The following is a 20,538-nucleotide window of genomic DNA, read 5'->3' as shown; positions in this document are numbered from 1 at the left end:
GAGGTTGTATAAATGCACATTCTCACCAACAGTGTATAAGAGTTCCCTTTTCTCCACACCCTTGCCAACATCTGTTATTTTTTCTCTCATTTTTTTTTTCCATTCTGACTGGAGTCAGACATATCTCACTGCGGTAATTTTTTCTCTCTTTTTTTTTGTCATTCTGACTGGAATAAGGCATATCTCATTGTGATTTTAATTTGCATTTCTCTGGTGATTAGTGACTAGCATTTTTTCATATGCCTCTTGTCAGTTTGGGTGTCTTCTTTTGAAAATGTCTATTGATCTCCTTTGTCCACTTTTTAACACGATTATTAGGGGGTTTTGGTTGAATTGCTTGAGTTCCTTACAAATTCTGGATGGTAGTTCCTTGTCAGATACAAAGTTTGCAAATATTTTCTCCGATTATGCAGGTTTTCGGTTCATTCTGTTGATTATTTATTTTGCTATGCTGAAATTTTTTAGCTTAATAAAGTCTCATTTGTCTATTTTTGGTTTTGTTGCCTATGCTTTTGAGGTCTTTGCCATGAATTATTTGTTTACACTCATTTCCATTAAAGTTTTCTCTAGTTTTTTTTTCTAGTATTTTTCTAGTTTCAGATCTTACATTTAAGTCTGTAATCGATCTTAAGTTAATTTTTCTATATGGTGATAAATATGGGTCCAGTTTCATTCTTCTGCATATGGCAATCCAATTTACCAGCACCATTTATTGGGTGTCCTTTCCCATACTGCCCAAAGCAATCTGCAGATTCAATGCAGTTCCTATCAAAATACCAATGTCATTTGTTCACAGAATTAGAAAAAACAATCCTAAAATTCATATGGAACCAAAAAGAGCCCTAATAGCAAAAGCGATTCTAAGCAAAAAGAACAAAGCTGGAAGCATCATATTACTTGACCTCAAATTATATTATAAGGCTACAGTAACCAAAGCAGCATGGTACTCATATAAAAAACAAACACATAGATCAATGGAACAGAATAGAAAACCCAGAAATAAAGCCACATATTTATAGCCAACTGATCTTTGACAAAATCAACAAGAACATACATTCAAGTTTTTTTTTTAACACGAGAAAGGATTTATCCAAAGAATAGTAAGCCTAGGACTCACTTTAGAGCTTTTATTGCTTATTTTTAAGGCAATATCAAACAAAATAACCCCAAACCTATTCCTAAACTAGCTTGAATTTTTAAAAAGGGGGTATTGGGAAGCTAGTTAGTACAGTCTCTTAATATTACTTTTATTAAATCCAGTAAGCTAATTCATTCTAGGAATTATTGCATAGGTTAAAATAAACCTTCCAAAGTAATTTTTCTCTTGGTCATCATAGAATTTTTTTTAATATGGAAAAGTATGAAAAAATAAAAATCATCTCTAATGCAATTACTCAGAGAAGACCACCTCAATATTGTGGTATGTTACCTTTCAGGCTTCTTTTTATTTTGTGTATAAAAGTATATACAAAAAAGTATATAAAACTTTTATAACTTTTATAAAAGTTCACTTATATAAATATATATTATTTTATAAAATTAAGGTCATACTGTGCAGTTTGCTCTCCTGCTGTTTCATGAAGTATTACAGCATGGGTAATTTACTGTATTAGAAAAATGTACTGCAAATATGTTTTCTAATTGCTGACTAGCATTCCATCATAAGGCTATATATGTCTGAACAATCATTTTCCATTCTTCAGTCTTTTAAGTAACACTTCAGTGAACATAGTGAACATCCTCATGCATAAATATTTATATTTATCTCTGATAATTACCTTAGAATAAAAGTATAAGTTATGAACTATTTTAAAGATTTAATTCCAAAATGCTTTCTAGAAAAGCTGTGCCAAATTATATCTCAACAGCAATGCATAGGGATGTACATTTCATCATTTGCCACTATTGGTTATTATATTTTTATGTACTTTTGCCAAGCTGATAGGGGAGAAGTTATATATATTTTAATTTCCATTTCTTTTATTAATGTGATTGACTATTGCATTTCTTTTCTTAATGTGATTGACTATATATTTGTTGGGTGTTTAGGGTGGGTATGTATATATGTGAATTATCTCTTCTGTGCTTTGCCTATCTTTATATTTGTAATTTTTTTCCCAATTTATAAGAGCTGTCTATATTGAAAATAAGTAAATGATGTTTAAGTATTTTCCTAGCTTATAATTCAGATTTTAATTTTATAAACTTTGACATATGAAAGTTTTCTTTGTTGTATTTATGCTTATTTATTCATTTTTTCTTATATTCTCTTTTATATTCAACTTTTTATTTCAATTGAAATGTAATATGATAAAAATATGAGTTTTTTAACAACAAAAAACTCAAAGGAAATATGTTTTTAGTTCATGTGTTTTGAGCTCTCCTCAGGGGATTTGTGTTGAGTTTATTACAGCTATGGAAATGGAAATTATAGAAGTTCCATATTTAACAGCCTTATGTTTTTGATCCTAAAAGTAGTCTGTTTTGAAAAGGTCTGAAAACATACAAAAGCACACATATACTAAATTTTTTCCCATTGACTGGAGGAAATTAAGAAAGAATTTTGCTACAAATTAAATGTACAAAAAATATTGAAAGTGGGTTTGTTTTAGGAATTTATGCGTATGATTGGCAACGACAAACAAGGACAGATGATCGTGTTCCATTTGATAGAACTTTTGAAGAATAATGGAAGATTACCAAGACCAGATGGATGCCCAGATGAGGTAACAATTTTTTTTTTAATCCAGGGTAATCATGCATTTTCTTTTACTTTTTACCCAAGGACTTCAGTTCACTTCCTGAAATTTAATTTGTGGAGCTTCCAGATAAACAGCATAATCAGATGACTGTGGAACAAGGCATGGTTATGACATGTACCCTGTATTGAAAATTAATGTCTTCCACCAATTTACAAGATGGCCCTTAGTGTTCATTTAATTTTGGTTTATTTTCTCCTTTACAGATCTATATGATCATGACAGAATGCTGGAACAATAATGTAAATCAACGCCCCTCCTTTAGGGATCTAGCTCTTCGAGTGGATCAAATAAGGGATAACATGGCTGGATGAAAGAAATGACCTTCATTCTGAGACCAAAGTAGATTTACAGAACAAAGTTTCATATTTCACATTGCTGTGGACTATTATTACATATATCATTATTATATAAATCATGATGCTAGCCAGCAAAGATGTGAAAATACCTGCTCAAAACTTTCAAAGTTTAGTCAGTTTTTCTTCATGAGGCCACCAGTAAAAGACATTAATGAGAATTCCTTAGCAAGGATTTTGTAAGAAGTTTCTTAAACATTGTCAGTTAACATCACTCTTGTCTGGCAAAAGAAAAAATATAGACTTTTTCAACTCAGCTTTTTGAGACCTGAAAAAATTATTATGTAAATTTTGCAATGTTAAAGATGCACAGAATATGTATGTGTATAGTTTTTACCACAGTGGATGTATAATACCTTGGCATCTTGTGTGATGTTTTACACATATGAGGGCTGGTGTTCATTAATACTGTTTTCTAATTTTTCCATAGTTAATCTATAATTAATTACTTCACTATACAAACAAATTAAGATGTTCAGATAATTGAATAAGTACCTTTGTGTCCTTGTTCATTTATATCGCTGGCCAGCATTATAAGCAGGTGTATACTTTTAGCTTGTAGTTCCATGTACTGTAAATATTTTTCACATAAAGGGAACAAATGTCTAGTTTTATTTGTATAGGAAATTTCCCTGACCCTAAATAATACATTTTGAAATGAAACAAGCTTACAAAGATATAATCTATTTTCTTATGGTTTCCCTTGTATCTATTTGTGGTGAATGTGTTTTTTAAATGGAACTATCTCCAAATTTTTCTAAGACTACTATGAACAGTTTTCTTTTAAAATTTTGAGATTAAGAATTCCAGGAATATTGTCATCCTTTGAGCTGCTGACTGCCAATAAGATTCTTCGATCTCTGGGATTTATGCTCATGAACTAAATTTAAGCTTAAGCCATAAAATAGATTGTTTTTTAAAAATGGATAGCTCATTAAGAAGTGCAGCAGGTTAAGAATTTTTTCCTAAAGACTGTATATTTGAGGGGTTTCAGAATTTTGCATTGCAGTCATAGAAGAGATTTATTTCCTTTTTAGAGGGGAAATGAGGTAAATAAGTAAAAAAGTATGCTTGTTAATTTTATTCAAGAATGCCAGTAGAAAATTCATAACGTGTATCTTTAAGAAAAATGAGCATACATCTTACATCTTTTCAATTAAGTATAAGGGGTTGTTCGTTGTTATTTGTTATAGTGCTACTCCACTTTAGACACCATAGCTAAAATAAAATATGGTGGGTTTTGTGTGTGTGTGTGTGTGTTATTTATACAAAACTTAAAATACTTGCTGTTTTGATTAAAAAGAAAATAGTTTCTTACTTTATTTTTAGTGGTATGTTCTACTTTTTTGAAACTTGTAGTGAAGACTTCTGATTTTGGGTTGAAGGGAAGGAAAAGGAAGAAATGTTTTTTACATTCATTATACTTAAAGCATTTTAATAGTTCTGGATGCAGAAATCATCTAAAATGACAGTGAATTCGGTTTTAAAAAGATTTTAGATTTTTTTGAAAGTTTAATTTTTATTTGTAAAGACTCCTCAAGGATTTGTATATGCAACACAGTATGGAGATCTTCCATTTTACTACCTTTGAAGTGAAAAATAGCCTATCATACAATATGCTTGATTTCAGATTTTCATACTAAAACTTAACTACATACTTAAAAGTAGGTTCCTATCAAGGGTCTCTAACATTGCTTTTTAAAACAAGATGTGAACTAACTTTTCTTAAACATTTTTTTAAATACTTCATCTTTTAGTTTTATATAAAGAATCCCACATGTACATTCTTGTTTTTAGAATGGGGTGACTACCTTATTATAAAATTCCAAGTTTCCAAGAGACTTCTTTTCATTGAGGCTTCGTAAAGTTTTCCATTTTGATTCTGACTACACATAAAAATAAGCTAACCCTGTAGTTATTAAGTTGGTTCTGTACAAGAAACAGGTAAGTAATTATTGTACCAGGTAATGCCAAAATATTTTTCACATTAATATTCTTCAGAAACAAGGGTAAAGGTATTCTTAGAATTATGTAATTCTGTAACTATTCCAGTATATTAAGTTATACAATCTTTATATAAATGATTTTTTCCATGGGTACTTGTTTGGAAAATAGTCACTTTTTCATGCTATTTATATATGCTGCCAGTAACACTATAATTTGCTATGGAAGAGTGTTCTTTTAACCTAAGACTTCTAGTTTACAGTCAAGTGTAATTTTCATCACAACTATAACTTCTGGTATTTAAATTTTATTTAAACAGCTACAAAAGAGTTAGAAAATACCTACAGTTCTACATCTATAGAGCCAATCTTGATGGTGGGTGTGGCATTATGTGCTCAATTTATTGAGCCTATGTTAATTTCTTTAGCATGTTCCCCCTAAATTGAAATAGTGATGTAGTAAATATTCAGAAGTGATTTTCTTTTGCATTTTTACCTAACCAAGGAAACGGGCCACACACCTTGGTTTAGGGATGTTATGATAGCTTACCTTCCAGTTTTTAAGAAATGCTTCCTACAACTGCTGTCAACCACTGTATTGTCTTTAATGAACATTGTTGTATCCCATCCTAATTCTTGTATTGAAATTATTTCTCATGAAAGTTTCTCTAATATTTCTAATGAAAGTTTCTCTAATTTGGGGGCATAATGTACTAAGAATCAGTTTGCTGTATATTAGAATAAATAGTAACAGTAAGTCAGCAGGATTATCCAAACAAAAGCCTAGGTTTTATGAGATAAGCTTGATTTAAGAAAAAAACAATTAAAGTATGAATATCAGAAATACTGTGTGTTTACTCTCAGATTTTAGTTGGTTGGATTTAATATCAAGATAACTAGCTGCTAAGCGTTTCATAATTCTCACAGTGATATTAGATTTCAAAATGACACTGAGAGAACTGAAAAACTACATCAGTCAAATTCATGTATGTATATCATATAGCCTTTAACTTTTTACATTAATCAGATTCTTAGTAAAATGCAGATTGTATACCTAAATATTAAAATATTTACTTTTATAATCTTACCTTTTATTTCAATATAAATAAAATTCTTCTTAGGTTAAAAAATTAATTTCAGTTGTGTTTATGCCAGATGGCATTGCTTAGTTGGTGCAAGCTCTCAATATGTTTCATTCTTTTTTATAGTCTTTCACATTTAGAAGGAAAAGCCTTATCTCCAACTGAAACACCAGTCTTACTACTACGGTTTTAAAAGTTGTTAATGATCATTATCTATTATAAGGCCTTTATTTACATAGCAAATTGCTTAACATTTTATTTTGAATATAACAGATTTTTAAAACGAGACCTTTAAAAGAGCTCTAAGAGTCCCTGTTCTAGTTATTTGTATTATAACCTTCTGTGAATGTTTTAATTTTAATAGCAGCAGTAGGAAGATATATGGCAGTAGAAGCACTCATATACATGCTATTTATTGAGGTGAAGTAAATCATCTTTGAGCAGTGTGAACAGACAGAAGCATAGCTTTTAGATCTGAACTATTGGTAAATAACAGATCAAGGTGGTATGGAAAAATGGTAGAGCAGGCATATTACAGAGACAACAGGCAGCTAAGAAGGCAAATTATCAGTTGCAGATGATAAGACCTTGTCACAATAAGCACTAAAAACACAAAGTGTGAAATGGAAAAATCTGTTACCAGTTATTTATTTTCAAACACAGTTGTATATAGAGATGAAAATGTTTAGGTGCTTTTCATACACAGATAATTAAGTATATGGTATTTAATAATAAAAAAGTTTAAGGTCCTTCAAATACTTGAGGTATATATTATGGAAACTCAGAGTATGAATTTTCTAAGAGCATGTAGTATAAGATTGTGAGTTGGAATTTATTTACTGAAATGAAAAACAATGAAGTTAAAGAAATCAAAGATACTAAAGCAAATGGAAAGATAAACCTAACAAGGCACTCAATAATGAAAATACTTAGTGGAATACTACTTGAAGTATACATATCATACTTTCTTCCTCTGCTTAATAATTTTGTTGAAGGCTGTTATTACAATGAGCTTTTATTGGCTATCCTAAATTTTAAGTATATTAGAACAAAATTTATTATTATGTCCTTAGTAACATTTAAGACCCCTCAATTTTTTATTAAAGAAAAAAAGTTGTTTACAGAATCAAAGACTTCATCTTGATTTTTAAGAACAAATAGCTGAATTCTTTAACACCACCAGTTAACAGTTTTTTTTTTTTTTTTTGCGACAGAGTTTTGCTCTTGTCGTCCAGGCTGGAGTGCAATGGCGTGATCTCGGCTCACTGCAACCTCCACCTCCTGGGTTCAAGTGATTCTCCTGCCTCAGTCTCCAGAGTAGCTGGGATTACAGGTGCCCGCCACCACGCCCGGCTAATTTTTTGTATTTACTAGTAGAGACGGGGTTTCACCGTGTTGGTCAGTCTGGTCTTGAACTCCTGACCTCAGGTGATCCAACCGCCTCAACCTCCCAAAGTGCTGGGATTACAGGCATGAGCCACTGCGCCCAGCCCAGTTAACAATTTTAATCTGCATAACCGAGGTATATAAGCCGTCATGTGCAGGCTGTAGGGAGCCCACAGCTAAACGACAATAATTGGATTTTGTTGATTGATAGCACTTACTGACTACAGTTAAGAGGCATTTAAAAATTAAAATAATAGTATTTCCCACAAATTCTGCCAGAATTGTTTTTTTAAAGGCTGTTATAAATCCTTGTTTCTATCAATAATTTTGAAGACAGTGTGAATCTCATGGTACCACTTTTTTACCTTTATTACTTTTATAACTGCTTTGCAGTTTGTTGAATAGAAATTCTTGGTAATAGGAGTAAAGGTTGTTGTTGACAAAGAAACTTGAAACTGAGTTTTACCTTCTTATTGAAGGACTTTGAAAAATGTTGAAGTTGAATCCTAGAACAGTGAGCATACCATTATTCCTTAAGAAGGCACCATTCATTTTAAAAATTATTTCAGAGGAAGAAAATTCTAAAAATTGAGACTTTACTGTACAGAACAATCCTTTTCTAAAACATAGTTTGGAAATCTGAGATCTAAAGAATGATGAACATGGTGCTAGGAAAAAAGAATTTCAGTTTCTATCATCTAAGATCATTCACATTTAATGGGAATTTTTTTCAACATCTTTAATTTCTCTTATTTTAAAACTACTGTCCTAAATGTGGAAGGTGAGAGTATGGACAATACAATCAAATGCCAAAAATACCTTGGTTCTAGTAATTGCCTAGGCCATTCTCTCACAGTTGCTCCAACAACTTAGCTGTTTAACAATCAGATTCTTAGTAAAACATTTTTTCTTTTTCTTAAAAAAAAAAGACTATCCATATTGCATACCACTTCAGACTTTTCTACATAGACATTCACCCATCAATACTGACAGTGCAAGCTACGTACAACTTCAAGTTGCATCAGATAACTCATATTAATGGTTGTAGTAGTGAAACTGATCTCCTAAGTATGTTGATAAAGTCCTAAATCTTGTTCAACATATTAAGAATAAAGAAGAGTAGATAAACCAATTATGGATGTAGCAAAGGAATCCTGGATAATCTTACTTGAGGGTGAATCCTGATGGTGTATCAATTTAGAATTCCCTGTTAAACATTCAGACAAAATTAGAAGATTACAACTTTCAGTTCTGCTACCGCTCTGGGAATATGAGCCCTAATCATAGTTTTCAGGGAGCCTAATTTGGTGTGGCCTCAAATAATCTCATCATCCATAAAGATCCCAGAGGAAGGGTATGTTGGACCCGGGGTAGTGAGAGTTGGAATTTCATATATTCTTTCTAGGGCATGATTTTTTCAGCAGAGGTGTTATGCCTCCAAGAGTGTGAAAACTGATGTTGGAGGATGAAAAAATCATATAAAGCACAGAAATACAGTACATAAACAGATATGCAGTGATATTAGAGTGTCATGGTAGAGGAAATTAGGGAAAGATGTCTAAAATGTTCCTGGTGGGAAAGCTGGGGGAGGATAATGCAAAAAAAAAGCTGAGAAACACTACTTTAGAGTGTGCTCATATAGACATAGGTCAAACCAGCACTACCTCACAAATAACCTCAATATGATAAGCAGATACGACAGTGTCAGAAAAGCTAAGAATACTAGATCTTTAAATAAATACTGAGCCAAAAAAATAGTTTACACACAATCTTTTTAAAAAGTTACCTTGTCACTCATACAGGAAAGCTCTGGCTGGCATCTAGTGGGTGCCCCTCTGGGATGAAGCTTCCAGAGGAAGGAACAGGCAGCAATCTTTGCTGTTCTGCAGCCTCTGCTGGTGATACCCAGGCAAACAGCATCTGGAGTGGGCCTCCAGCAAACTCCAGCAGACCTGCAGCACAGGGGCCTGACTGTTAGAAGGAAAACTAACAAACAGAAAGGAACAGTATCAACATCAACAAAAAGTCCACTCAGAGACCCCACCCAAAGGTCACCAACATAAAGACCAAAGGTAGATAAATCCACTAAGATGGGGAGAAACCAGCAAGAAAAGGCTGAAAATTCCAAATGCCAGAACGCCTCTTTTCCTCCTAAGGATCACAACTCCTCGCTAGCAAGGGAACAAAACTGGACTGAGAATGAGGTTGATGAATTGACAGAAGTAGGCTTCAGAAGGCTGGTAATTACAAACTCCTCTGAGCTAAAGGAACATGTTCTAACCCAATGCAAGAAAGCTAAGAACACTGAAAAAAGGTTAGACAAATTGCTAACTACAATAACCAGTTTAGAGAAGAACATAAATGACATAATGGAGCTAAAAAACAGCACGAGAACTTCATGAAGCATACACGAGTATCAATAGCCAAATCAGTCAGGCAGAAGAAAGGATACCAGAGATTGCAGATCAACTTAACGAAATAAAGCAAGAAGACAAGATTAGAGAAAAAAGAGTGAAAAGAAACTAACAAAGCCTCCAAGAAACATGGGACTATGTGAAAAGACCAAATCTACGTTTGGTGTACCTGAAAGTTGACAGGGAGAATGGAACCAAGTTGGAAAACACTCTTCAGGATATTATCCAGGAGAACTTCCCCAACCTAGCAAGGCAGGTCAACATTCAAATTCAGGAAATATAGAGAACACCACAAAGATACTCCTCGAGAAGAGCAACCCCAAGACACATAATTATCAGATTCACCAAGGTTGAAATGAAGGAATAAACGTTAAGGGCATCCAGAGAGAAAGGTCGGTTTACCCACAAAGGGAAGCCCATCAGACTAACAGCGGATCTCTCTGCAGAAACCCTACAAGCCAGAAGAGAGTGGGGGCCAACATTCAACATTCTTAAAAGAATTTTCAATCCAGAATCTCATATCCAGCTAAACTAAGCTTCATAAGTGAAGGAGAAATAAAATCCTTCACGAAGAAGCAAATGCTGAGAGATTTTGTCACCATCAGGCCTGCCTAACAAGAACTCCTGAAGGAAGCACTAAACATGGAAGGAACAACCGGTACCAGCCACTGCAAAAACATGCCAAATTGTAAAGACCATCGACACTATGAAGAAACTGCATCAACTAAAGGGCAAAATAATCAGCTAGCATCATAATGACAGGATCAAATTCACACATAACAATATTAACCTTAAATGTAAATGAGCTAAACACCTCAATTAAAAGACACACTGGCAAATTGGATAGAGTCAAGACCCATCAGTGTGCTGTGTTCAGGAGACCCAGCTCACATGCAAAGACACACATAGGCTCAAAATAAAGGAACGGAGGAACATTTACCAAGCAAATGGAAAGCAAGAAAACGCAGGGGTTGCAATCCTAGTCTCTGATAAAACAGACTTTAAACCAACGAAGATCAAGATACAAAGAAGGGCATTATATAATGGTAAAGGGAATCAATGCAACAAGAAGAGCTAACTATCCTAAATATATATATGCACCCAATACAGGAGCACCCAGATCCATAAAACAAGTTCTTAGAGACGTACAAAGAGACTTACACTCCCACATAATAACAGTGGGAGACTTTAACACCCCACTGTCAATATTAAACAGATCAACGAGACAGAAAATTAACAAGGATATCCAGGACTTGAACTCAGCTCTGGACCAAGCGGACCTAACAGACATCTATAGAACTCTGCACCACATAATTGTAAGTAAAACACTCCTCAGTAAATGCAAAAGAACAGAAATCGTAACAGTCTCTCATATCGGAGTGCAATCAAATTAGAACTCAGGATTAAGAAACTCAGTCAAAACCACACAACTACATGGAAACTGAACAACCTGCTCCTGAATGACTACTGGGGTAAATAACAAAATGAAGGCAGATATAAAGATGTCTTTGAAACCAATAAGAACAAAGAAACAACGTACCAGAATCTCTAGGACACATTTAAAGCAGTGTGTAGAGGGAAATTTATAGCACTAAGTGCCCACAAGAGAAAGCAGGAAAGAGCTAACATTGACACCCTAACATCATAATTAAAAGAACTAGAGAAACAAGAGCAAACAAATTTAAAAGCTAGCAGAAGATGAGAAATAACTAAGATCAGAGCAGAACTGAACAAGACAGAGACACAAAAACCCTTCAAAAAAATCAATGAATCCAGGAGCTGGTTTTTTGAAAAAAATCAACAAAATAGATACACGGCTAGCCAGATTAATAAACAAGAAAAGAGAGAAGAATCAAATAGACTTAATAAAAAATGATAAAGGGGATATCACCATCAATCCCACAGAAATACAAACTACCACCGGGAATACTATAAACACCTCTATGCAAATAAACTAGAAAATCTAGAAGAAATAGATAAATTCCTGGACACATACACCCTCCCAAGACTAAACCAGGAAGAAGTCAAATCCCTGAATAGACCAATAACAACTTCTGAAATTAATCAATTAATAGCCTACCAGCTAAAAAAATTCCAGGACCAGATGGATTCACAGCCAAATTCTACCAGAGATGCACAGAGGACCAGTACCATTCCTTCTGAAAGTATTCCAAACAATTGAAAAAGAGGGAATCCTCCCTAACTCATTTTATGAGGCCAGCATCATCCTGATACCAAAACCTGGCCGAGACACAACAAAAAAAGAGAATTTTAGGCCGATATCCCTGATAAACACTGATGCGAAAATCCTCAATAAAATACTGGCAAACTGAATCCAGCAGCACATCAAAAAGCTTATGCACCATGATCAAGTTGGCTTCATTCCTAGGATGCAAAGCTAGTTCAACATACTCAAATCAATAAACATAATCCATCACATAAACAGAACCAATGAGAAAAACAACATGATTATCTCAATAGATGCACAAAAGGCCTTTGACAAAATTCTACAGCCCTTCATGCTAAAAAGTCTCAATAAACTAGGTACTGATGGAACATATCTCAAAATCATAAGAGCTATTTATGACAAACTCACAGCAAATATCATACTGAATGGGCAAAAACTGGAAGCATTCCCTTTGGAAACTGGCACAAGACAAGGATGCCTTCTCTCACCAGTCCTATTCAACATACTATTGGAAGTTCTGGCCAGGGCAATCAGGCAAGAGAAAGAAATAAAGGGTATTCAATTAGGAAAAGAGGAAGTCAAATTGTCTCTGTTTGCAGATGACATGATCGTATATTTAGAAAACCCCATCGTCTCAGCCCAAAATCTCCTTAAGCTGATAAGCAACTTGAGCGAAGTCTCAGGATACAAAATCAATGTGCAAAAATCAGAAGCATTCTTATACACCAATAACAGACAAACAGCCAAATCATGAGTGAACTCCCATTCACAATTGCTACAAAGAGAATAAAATACCCAGGAATCCAACTTACAAGGGATGTGAAGGACCTCTTCAAGGAGAACTACAAACCACTGCTCAAGGAAATAAGAGAGGACACAAACAAATGGAAAAACATTCCATGCTCATGGAGAGAAAGAATCAATATCATCAAAATGGCCATACTGCCCAAAGTAATTTATAGATTCAATGCTATCACCATCAAGCTACCTTTGACTTTCTTCACAGAACTGGAAAAAAACTACTTTAAATTTCATATGGAACCAAAAAAAAGAGCCTGCATAGCCAAGACAATCCTAAGCAAAAAGAACAAAGCTGGAGGCATCACACTACCTGACTTCAAACTGCATTACAAGACTATAGTAACAAAACAGCATGGTATTGGTATCAAAACAGATGTATAGACCAATGGAACAGAACAGAGGCCTCACAAATAACACCACACATCTACAACCACCTGATCTTTGACAAACCCTATTTAATATATGGTGGTGGGAAAATTGGCTAGCCATATGCAGAAAGCTGAAACTGGATCCCTTCCTTACACCTTATACAAAAATTAACTCAAGATGGATTAAAGACTTAAATATAAGACCTAAATCCATAAAAAACCTGGAAGAAAACCTAGGCAATACCATTCAGCACTTAGGTATGGCAAAGACTTCATGACTAAAACACCAAAAGCAATGGCAACAAAAGCCAAAATTGACAAATGGGATCTAATTAAACTAAAGAGCTTCTGTACAGCAAAAGAAACTATCATCAGAGTGAACAGGTTACCTACATAATGGGAAAAAATTTTTGCAATCTACCCATCTGACAAAGGGCTAATATCCAGAATCTACGAAGAACTTACACAAATTTACAAGAAAAAAAACCCATAAAAAAGTATGTGAAGGATATGAACAGACACTTCTCAAAAGAAGACATTTATGTGGCCAAAAAACATATGAAACAAAGCTCATCATCACTGGTCATTAGAGAAATGCAAATCAAAACCACAATGAGATATCATCTCATGCCAGTTAGAATGGTGATCATTAAAAAGTCAGGAAACAACAGATGCTGGAGAGGATGTGGAGAAATGGGAATGCTTTTACACTGTTGGTGGGAGTGTAAATTAGTTCAACCATTGTGGAAGATAGTGTGGCTATTCCTCAAGGATCTAGAGTTAGAAATACCATTTGACCCAGCAATTCCGTTACTGGGTATATACCCAAAGGATTATAAATCACGCTGCTATAAAGATACATGCACACATATGTTTACTGCAGCACTGTTCACAATAGCAAAGACTTGGAACCAACCCAAATGCCCATCAGTGATAGACTGGATAAAGAAAATGTGGCACATATACACCATGGAATACTGTGCAGCCATAAAAAAGGATGAGTTCATGTCCTTTGCAGGGACACAGATGAAGCTAGAAACCATCATTCTCAGCAAACTAACACAAGAACAGAAAACCAACCACCACATGTTCTCACTCATAAGTGGGAGTTGAACAATAAGAACATATGGGCACAGGGAGGGGAACATCACACACCTGGCCTGTTGGGCGGTGGGTGGCTAGGGAGCTATTGCATTAGGAGAAATGCCTAACGTAGATGACAGGTTGATGGGTGCAGCAAACCACTATGGCACATGTATACCTATGTTAACAAACCTGCACGTTCGGCACATGTACCCCAGAACTTAAACTATAATAAAAAAATAATAAAAGTACTGAATCCCACTGATTTAATATCTAAAAAAAAGTTACCTAATTACAATCTCTAGAATTTAAAGATTTCCTTCCTAGATGCAAAAAGTGCCTCTTTTTTCAATTGAAATACATCCCCAAGTACTCTTCTGTCGGGTTGTTTTTATATAGTCACAAAAAAAATAAATATAATAATCCTCTCAAGAAAAGCAGGAGATTTTAACAATACGCACCATGTTAAAAAACATTTCTTGGTTGTTCAAGGACATAATAAAGTACCTTTCACTATTAAAACCATGTTATATTACTGTGTATTAAAATAAAAATAAAATTTCCTCAAACAGAACATTTTTGAGAAACAGGAAAGAAACTAATAATGCCAAATAAAGGTCATATCTTTGCTATGAAATTTACCCAGAAGACAATGTGCTCTTCTTCTTTGACTTAAAAATGCTGCCTTTTAAAAGAATTGGAGGCATTCTAATGGGTGTGAAGTAGTATAGCATTGTGGCTTTGAAGTATATTTTTTTAATGATAAGCAATTTTTTCACGTGCAGTTTAGTGGCCATTTGTTCATAGTTGGATTACTACATCCTATCCATCAAACGAATTAATTGCACAACAACTTGATAAAATGTTGACAGTCTTTGTAGAAGGAGCAATGTAGGGGATAATACTGCCTTTTGCTAGATGACAAAGAAAGTTGAAAGTAAATGAATTTTTAAAAAGCTTGAACTGGATGACTTTTGCCTCAGAGTATTAGGTGAAAATAAAAAGAAGTGTTATTTAAATTAGACACTCTCAAGTCTAGACACATCCCTGGTTGCTTGAGGAAAGGAACCATATTTTCTAAAAGGTGTCATATCTGCTACATGAAATATAACTAGAAGAGTGCTACTGGAGTGGTAGAAGAGAATCAGAGATTTAGTTGAAACCATTTATGAGCTATCTGAAGAAGCTAAGTCCAAAGAGGTTAGCTTGACTTGCTCACATCACAGATCTGCTCAGGAACACAGCCAGGCTAGAGCCCAGCTCTTCTGATTCTGATTAGTGCTCGTTATACAACAACATGCTAAATTATTTTATTTTTAAAGAAATAAGCCTAGGTTGTAAACAAACCACAAACTTTAATCATTTAACAAATCTTTTTTGAAAGCTTGTAGTGAACATGGTATTGCTAAATACTTTTGGTGAACAAAAATGTGTCAGATGTCTTTTCAAGGGATTTTTAGTTGAAAATAGACTGAAATGTATCTTTAGAAAGCATTACAAAGATCACTTGCAAATAACTGGGAAAAAACCCAGAACATTAAATAGTACATTTCTAAAAAGAAGTTTATTCTGATGAATTTACAGAAGAAAATGACAGGTAAAATTGAAGCAGCATCAGTTATGCATTTAGGAAATATATTTAATCTATTTAAGTCAAATCAATAACCTGGGAAATATTAACCTAGAATCAATACTGCAAAACCATTTTGTATAAAAGTGAATGACACCAACTAAAGCCATATATAAGAACATTCACAGCTATCAGATCAGAACTCTCAGGCAGAACTCATCATATTTTCTCCAAAAAGCAGCCCCCATCCCTAATGTACCTAATCATAATAATGACACCACACTTATATTAGTCATCAGAGCTCCGAAACCCTAAGTAAAAACTTTTGACTCATTTTTATTACTTGCACTTTCTTTCCATTCTCTTTCAATGCTTCATCAGTCTCTTCTTTTACACTCCCCCATAATTTTGTGTTGTGATTATTATGATAACCTTCTAATTAGTCTTCCTACCTTCTCTCATTAGTCTTGCACATCACTATTAGGTCATTCTTCCCATAGCACTATTATAACCATGTCATTCTTTTGCTCAAAAGCTTTCCAACTTTCTCCATTTCCTACAGGATAAAGTCCAACATCCCAGACTGTCACCAGTGGCAGAGCCAGATATTAACTTCAAAAGTAAGGAAACCTGGGGTGGGGCTTGACTTTTTTTTTCCCCCTGAATTTTAAGTTCAGGGTACATATGCAGGTTTGTTACACAGGTAAACTTGTGCCATGGGGGTTTGCTGTACAGATTATTTTGTCACCTAGGTATTATGCCTAGTTATTTTTCCTGGTCTTCTCCCTCATCCCACCCTCCACCCTCTAATAGGTCCCTGTATGTGTTGTTCCCCTCTTTGTGTCCCTGTATTCTCATCATTTAGCTCCCACTTATAACTGAGAACATGCGGTATTTGGTTTTCTGTTTCTACATTAGTTTGCTAAGGATAATGGCCTCTAGCTCCATCCATGTGTCTGCAAAGGACATGATCTCATTCCTTTTTATGCTGCATAGTACTCCATGGTGTATATGTACCACATTTTTTTAATCCAGTCTATCACTGATGGACATTTAGGTTGATTCCATGACTTTGCTATTGTGAATATGTTGCAATGAACATATGCATGCATCTTTATAATAGAATGATTTATATTTCTTTGTGTATATACCCAGTAATGGAATTGCTGGATCAAATGGTATTTCTGCCTCTAGGTCTTTGAGGAATAGCCACCCTGACTTCCACAATGGTTGAACTAATTTACACTCCTACCAGCAGTGTAAAAGTGTTCCTTTTTCTCCACAACCTCACCAGCATATGTGTTTTGACTTTTTAATCATAGCCACTCTTATTGGCATGAGATGGTATCTCATCGTAGTTATGATTTACGTTTCTCTAATGATCAGTGATGTTGAGCTTGTTTTCATATGATTGTTGGCCACATGTACGTCTTCTTTGAAAAGTGTCTGCTCATGTCCTTTGCTCACTTTTTAATGTTTTTTCCCTTGTAAATTTAATGGGTTTTTTCTTTTAAATTTGTTTCTAAGTTCCTTATAGATGCTGGATATTAGACCTTTGTCAGATGCATAGTTTGCAGAAATTCTCCCCCATTCTGCAGGTTGTCTGTTCACTGTGATGATAGTTTCTTTTGCTGGGCAGAAGCTCTTTAGTTTAATTAGATTCCATTTATCAATTTTTGCTTTTGTTGCAATTGGTTTTGTCATCTTCACCATTAAATCTTTGCCCATGCCTATGTCTTGAACGGTATTGCTAGGTTGTCTCCCAGAGTATTTACAGTTTTGGGATTTATATTTAAGTATTTAATCCATTTTGTGTTAATTTTTGTATATGGTGTAAGGAAGGGGTCCAGTTTTAATCTGCATATGGCTAGCAAGTTATCCCAGGAGGATTTATTGAATAGGTAATCCTTTAGCCATTGCTTGTTTTTGTCAGGTTTGTCAAAAATCAGACAGTTGTAGGTGTGAAATCTTATTTCTGTGTTCTCTATTCTGTTCCATTGGTTTATGTGTCTGTATTTATACCAGTACCATATTATTTTGGTTACTATGGCCCTTTAGTGCAGTTTGAAATAGGGTAGCATGATGCCTCCAGCTTTGTTCTTTTTGCTGAGGAATGCCTTGGCTATTTGGCTCTTTTTTGGTTCCATATGAATTGTAAAAGTTTTTGCTAATTCTGTGAAAAATGTCAATGGTAGCTTAACAGGTATAACACTGAATCTGTAAATTGCTTTGGGCAGTAGGGCCATTTTAACTATACTGATTCTTCCTATCCATGAGCCTGGAATGTTTTTCCATTTGTTCATGTCATCTCTGATTTCTTTGAGCAGTTGTTTGTAGTTCTCCTTACAGAGATCTTTCATTTTCTTAGTTAACTGTATTTCTAGCTATTCTAACTGTGAATGGGAGTTTGTTCCCAATTTGGCTCTCAACTGGAGGTGTTGTTAAGTGTATTGAAATGCTAGTGATGTTCTGCAAATTGATCTTGTATCCTAAGGCTTTGCTGAAGCTGTTTATCAGCTTAAGAAGCTTTTGGGCTGAGACTATGGGGTTTTCTAGATATAGGATCGTGTCATCTACAAACAAAGATAATCTGACTTCCTCTCTTCCTATGTGAATACTCTTTCTTTTTCTCGCCTGATCACCCTGGCCAGAACTTCCAGTACTATGTTGAATAGGAGTGGGGAGAGAGGGCATCCTTGTTTTGTGCCAGTTTTCAAGGAGAATGCTTCAAACTTTTACCCATTCAGTATGATATTGGCTGTGGGCTTGTCATATACAGCTCTTGTTATTTTGAGGTATATTCCTTTCAATACCTAGTTCATTGACAGTTTAACATGAATGGATGTTAAATTTTCTTGAAAGCCTTTTCTGCATCTATTGAGATCATCATGTGGTTTTTATCTTTAGCTCTGTTTATGTGGTCAATCACATTTGTTGATACGCTTGAACCAACCTTTCATCCCAGGGATAAAGCCTACTCGATTGTGATTGATTAGCTTTTTGATGTGCTGCTGGATTCCATTTGCCAGTATTTTGAGGATTTTTGTACTGATGTTCATCAAGGATATAGGCTTGTTTTCTTTTTTTGTATTTCTGCCAGGTTTTGGTATCAGGATGATGCTGACCTCATAGAATGAGTTACAGAGGAGTTCCTTCTCCTGAATTTTTTTTTAATAGTTTCAGTAGAAATGGTACCAGCTCTTCTTTATACATCTCGTATAATTCAGCTGTGAATCCGTCTGGTCCTGGGCCTTTTTTGGTTGCAGGCTCTTAATGCTTCAACTTCAGAGCTTGTTAGTGGTCTATTCAAGGATTCAATTTCTTCCTTGTTCAGTCTAGGGAGGGGGTATGTATCCAGGAATGTATCCATTTCTTCTATGTTTTCCAGTTGATTTCCATAGAGGTGTTCATAATATTATCTGATGGTTGTCTGTATTTCTGTGGGGTCAGTGGTAATAACCCCCTTGTCATTTCTGATAGTGCATATTTGAATTTTCTCTCTTTGCTTCTTTTTTAGTCTAGCTACTGGTCTATCTATTTTATTAGTTTTTTCAAATAAACAGCTCCTGGATCCTGGATTTGTTAATCTTTTTTTTTTTTTTTTTTTTTCAGATGGAGTCTCACTCTGTTGCCCAGGCTGGAGTGCAGTGGCATGATCTCAGCTCACTACAACCTCCACCTGCTGGGTTCAAGCGATTCTCCTGCCTCAGCCTTCCTAGTAGCTGGGATTACAGGCACCCGCCCCCACACCCTGCTAATTTTTGTATTTTTAGTAGAGACAGGGTTTCACCATGTTGGCCATGTGGGTCTCGAACTCCTGACCTCAGGTAATACACCCACCTCAGCCTCCCAAAGTGCTGGGATTACAGGCGTAAGCCACTGCACTGGCCAATTGATTGATCTTTTGAATCATTTTTCCTGTCTGTATCTCCTTCAGTTTAGCTCTGATTTTGGTTATTTCTTGTCTTCTGCTAGCTTTGGAATTTGTTTGCTCTTGGTTCTCCAGTTATTTTAGTTGTGATGTTAGGTTGTTAACTTGAGATCTTTCTAACTTTTTGATGTGGGCATTTAGTGCTACAAACTTCCCTTTTAATACTGCCTTAGCTGTGTCCCAGAGATTCTGATATGTTGTATCTTTCTTCTCATTAGTTGCAAAGAATGTCTTGATTTCTCCTTCATTTCATTATTTACCCAAAAGTCATTCAGGAGCAGGTTATTCAATTTCCATGTAATTGTATGGCTTTGAGTGAATTTCTTAGTAGTGATTTCGAATTTTATGGCACTGTGGTCCGAGAGACCATTTGTATGATTTCAGTTCTTTTGTATTTGCTCAAGAGTGTTTTACTTCTGATTACATAATTGCTTTTAGAGTATGCCAAGTGGTGATGAGATGAATGTATATTCTGTTGTTTCGGGGTATCTATCAGGATCCATTTGATCCAGTGCTGAGTTCAGGTCCTGTATATCTTTGTTAATTTTCTGTCTTGATGATCTAATATCGTCAGTGGGGTGTTAAAGTCTCCTATTATTGTGTGGGGGTCTAAGTCTCTTTGAAAGTCTCCAAGAATTTGCTTTATGAGGGTGTTCC

At 34.8% G+C, this 20,538-nt stretch overlaps 2 protein-coding genes across 8 annotated transcripts in view; one reads left to right on the top strand and one right to left on the bottom strand.

Annotated features, from left to right (window-relative positions):
* The window catches only part of JAK2 (Janus kinase 2), a 169,888-nt gene extending 165,532 nt beyond the window's left edge, over positions 1 to 4,356 (top strand). For all 7 annotated transcript variants that reach the window (XM_055092183.2, XM_003823367.5, XM_024930144.4 and 4 more), the window contains 2 exons: positions 2,613 to 2,726; positions 2,966 to 4,356. In XM_055092183.2, the coding sequence (XP_054948158.1) occupies positions 2,613 to 2,726; positions 2,966 to 3,073 (222 nt within the window). In that variant the 3' untranslated portion in view covers positions 3,074 to 4,356. The remainder of the gene's footprint in view (positions 1 to 2,612; positions 2,727 to 2,965) is intronic.
* INSL6 (insulin like 6) overlaps positions 1 to 20,538 on the bottom strand; it is a 72,157-nt gene that overhangs the window by 10,546 nt on the left and 41,073 nt on the right. The gene's annotated exons all lie outside the window — the stretch shown is intronic.

Source organism: Pan paniscus, chromosome 11 (assembly GCF_029289425.2).
Source record: "Pan paniscus chromosome 11, NHGRI_mPanPan1-v2.0_pri, whole genome shotgun sequence".
Lineage (NCBI taxonomy): Eukaryota > Metazoa > Chordata > Mammalia > Primates > Hominidae > Pan > Pan paniscus.
This window is presented reverse-complemented; position numbering and strand designations above follow the sequence as displayed.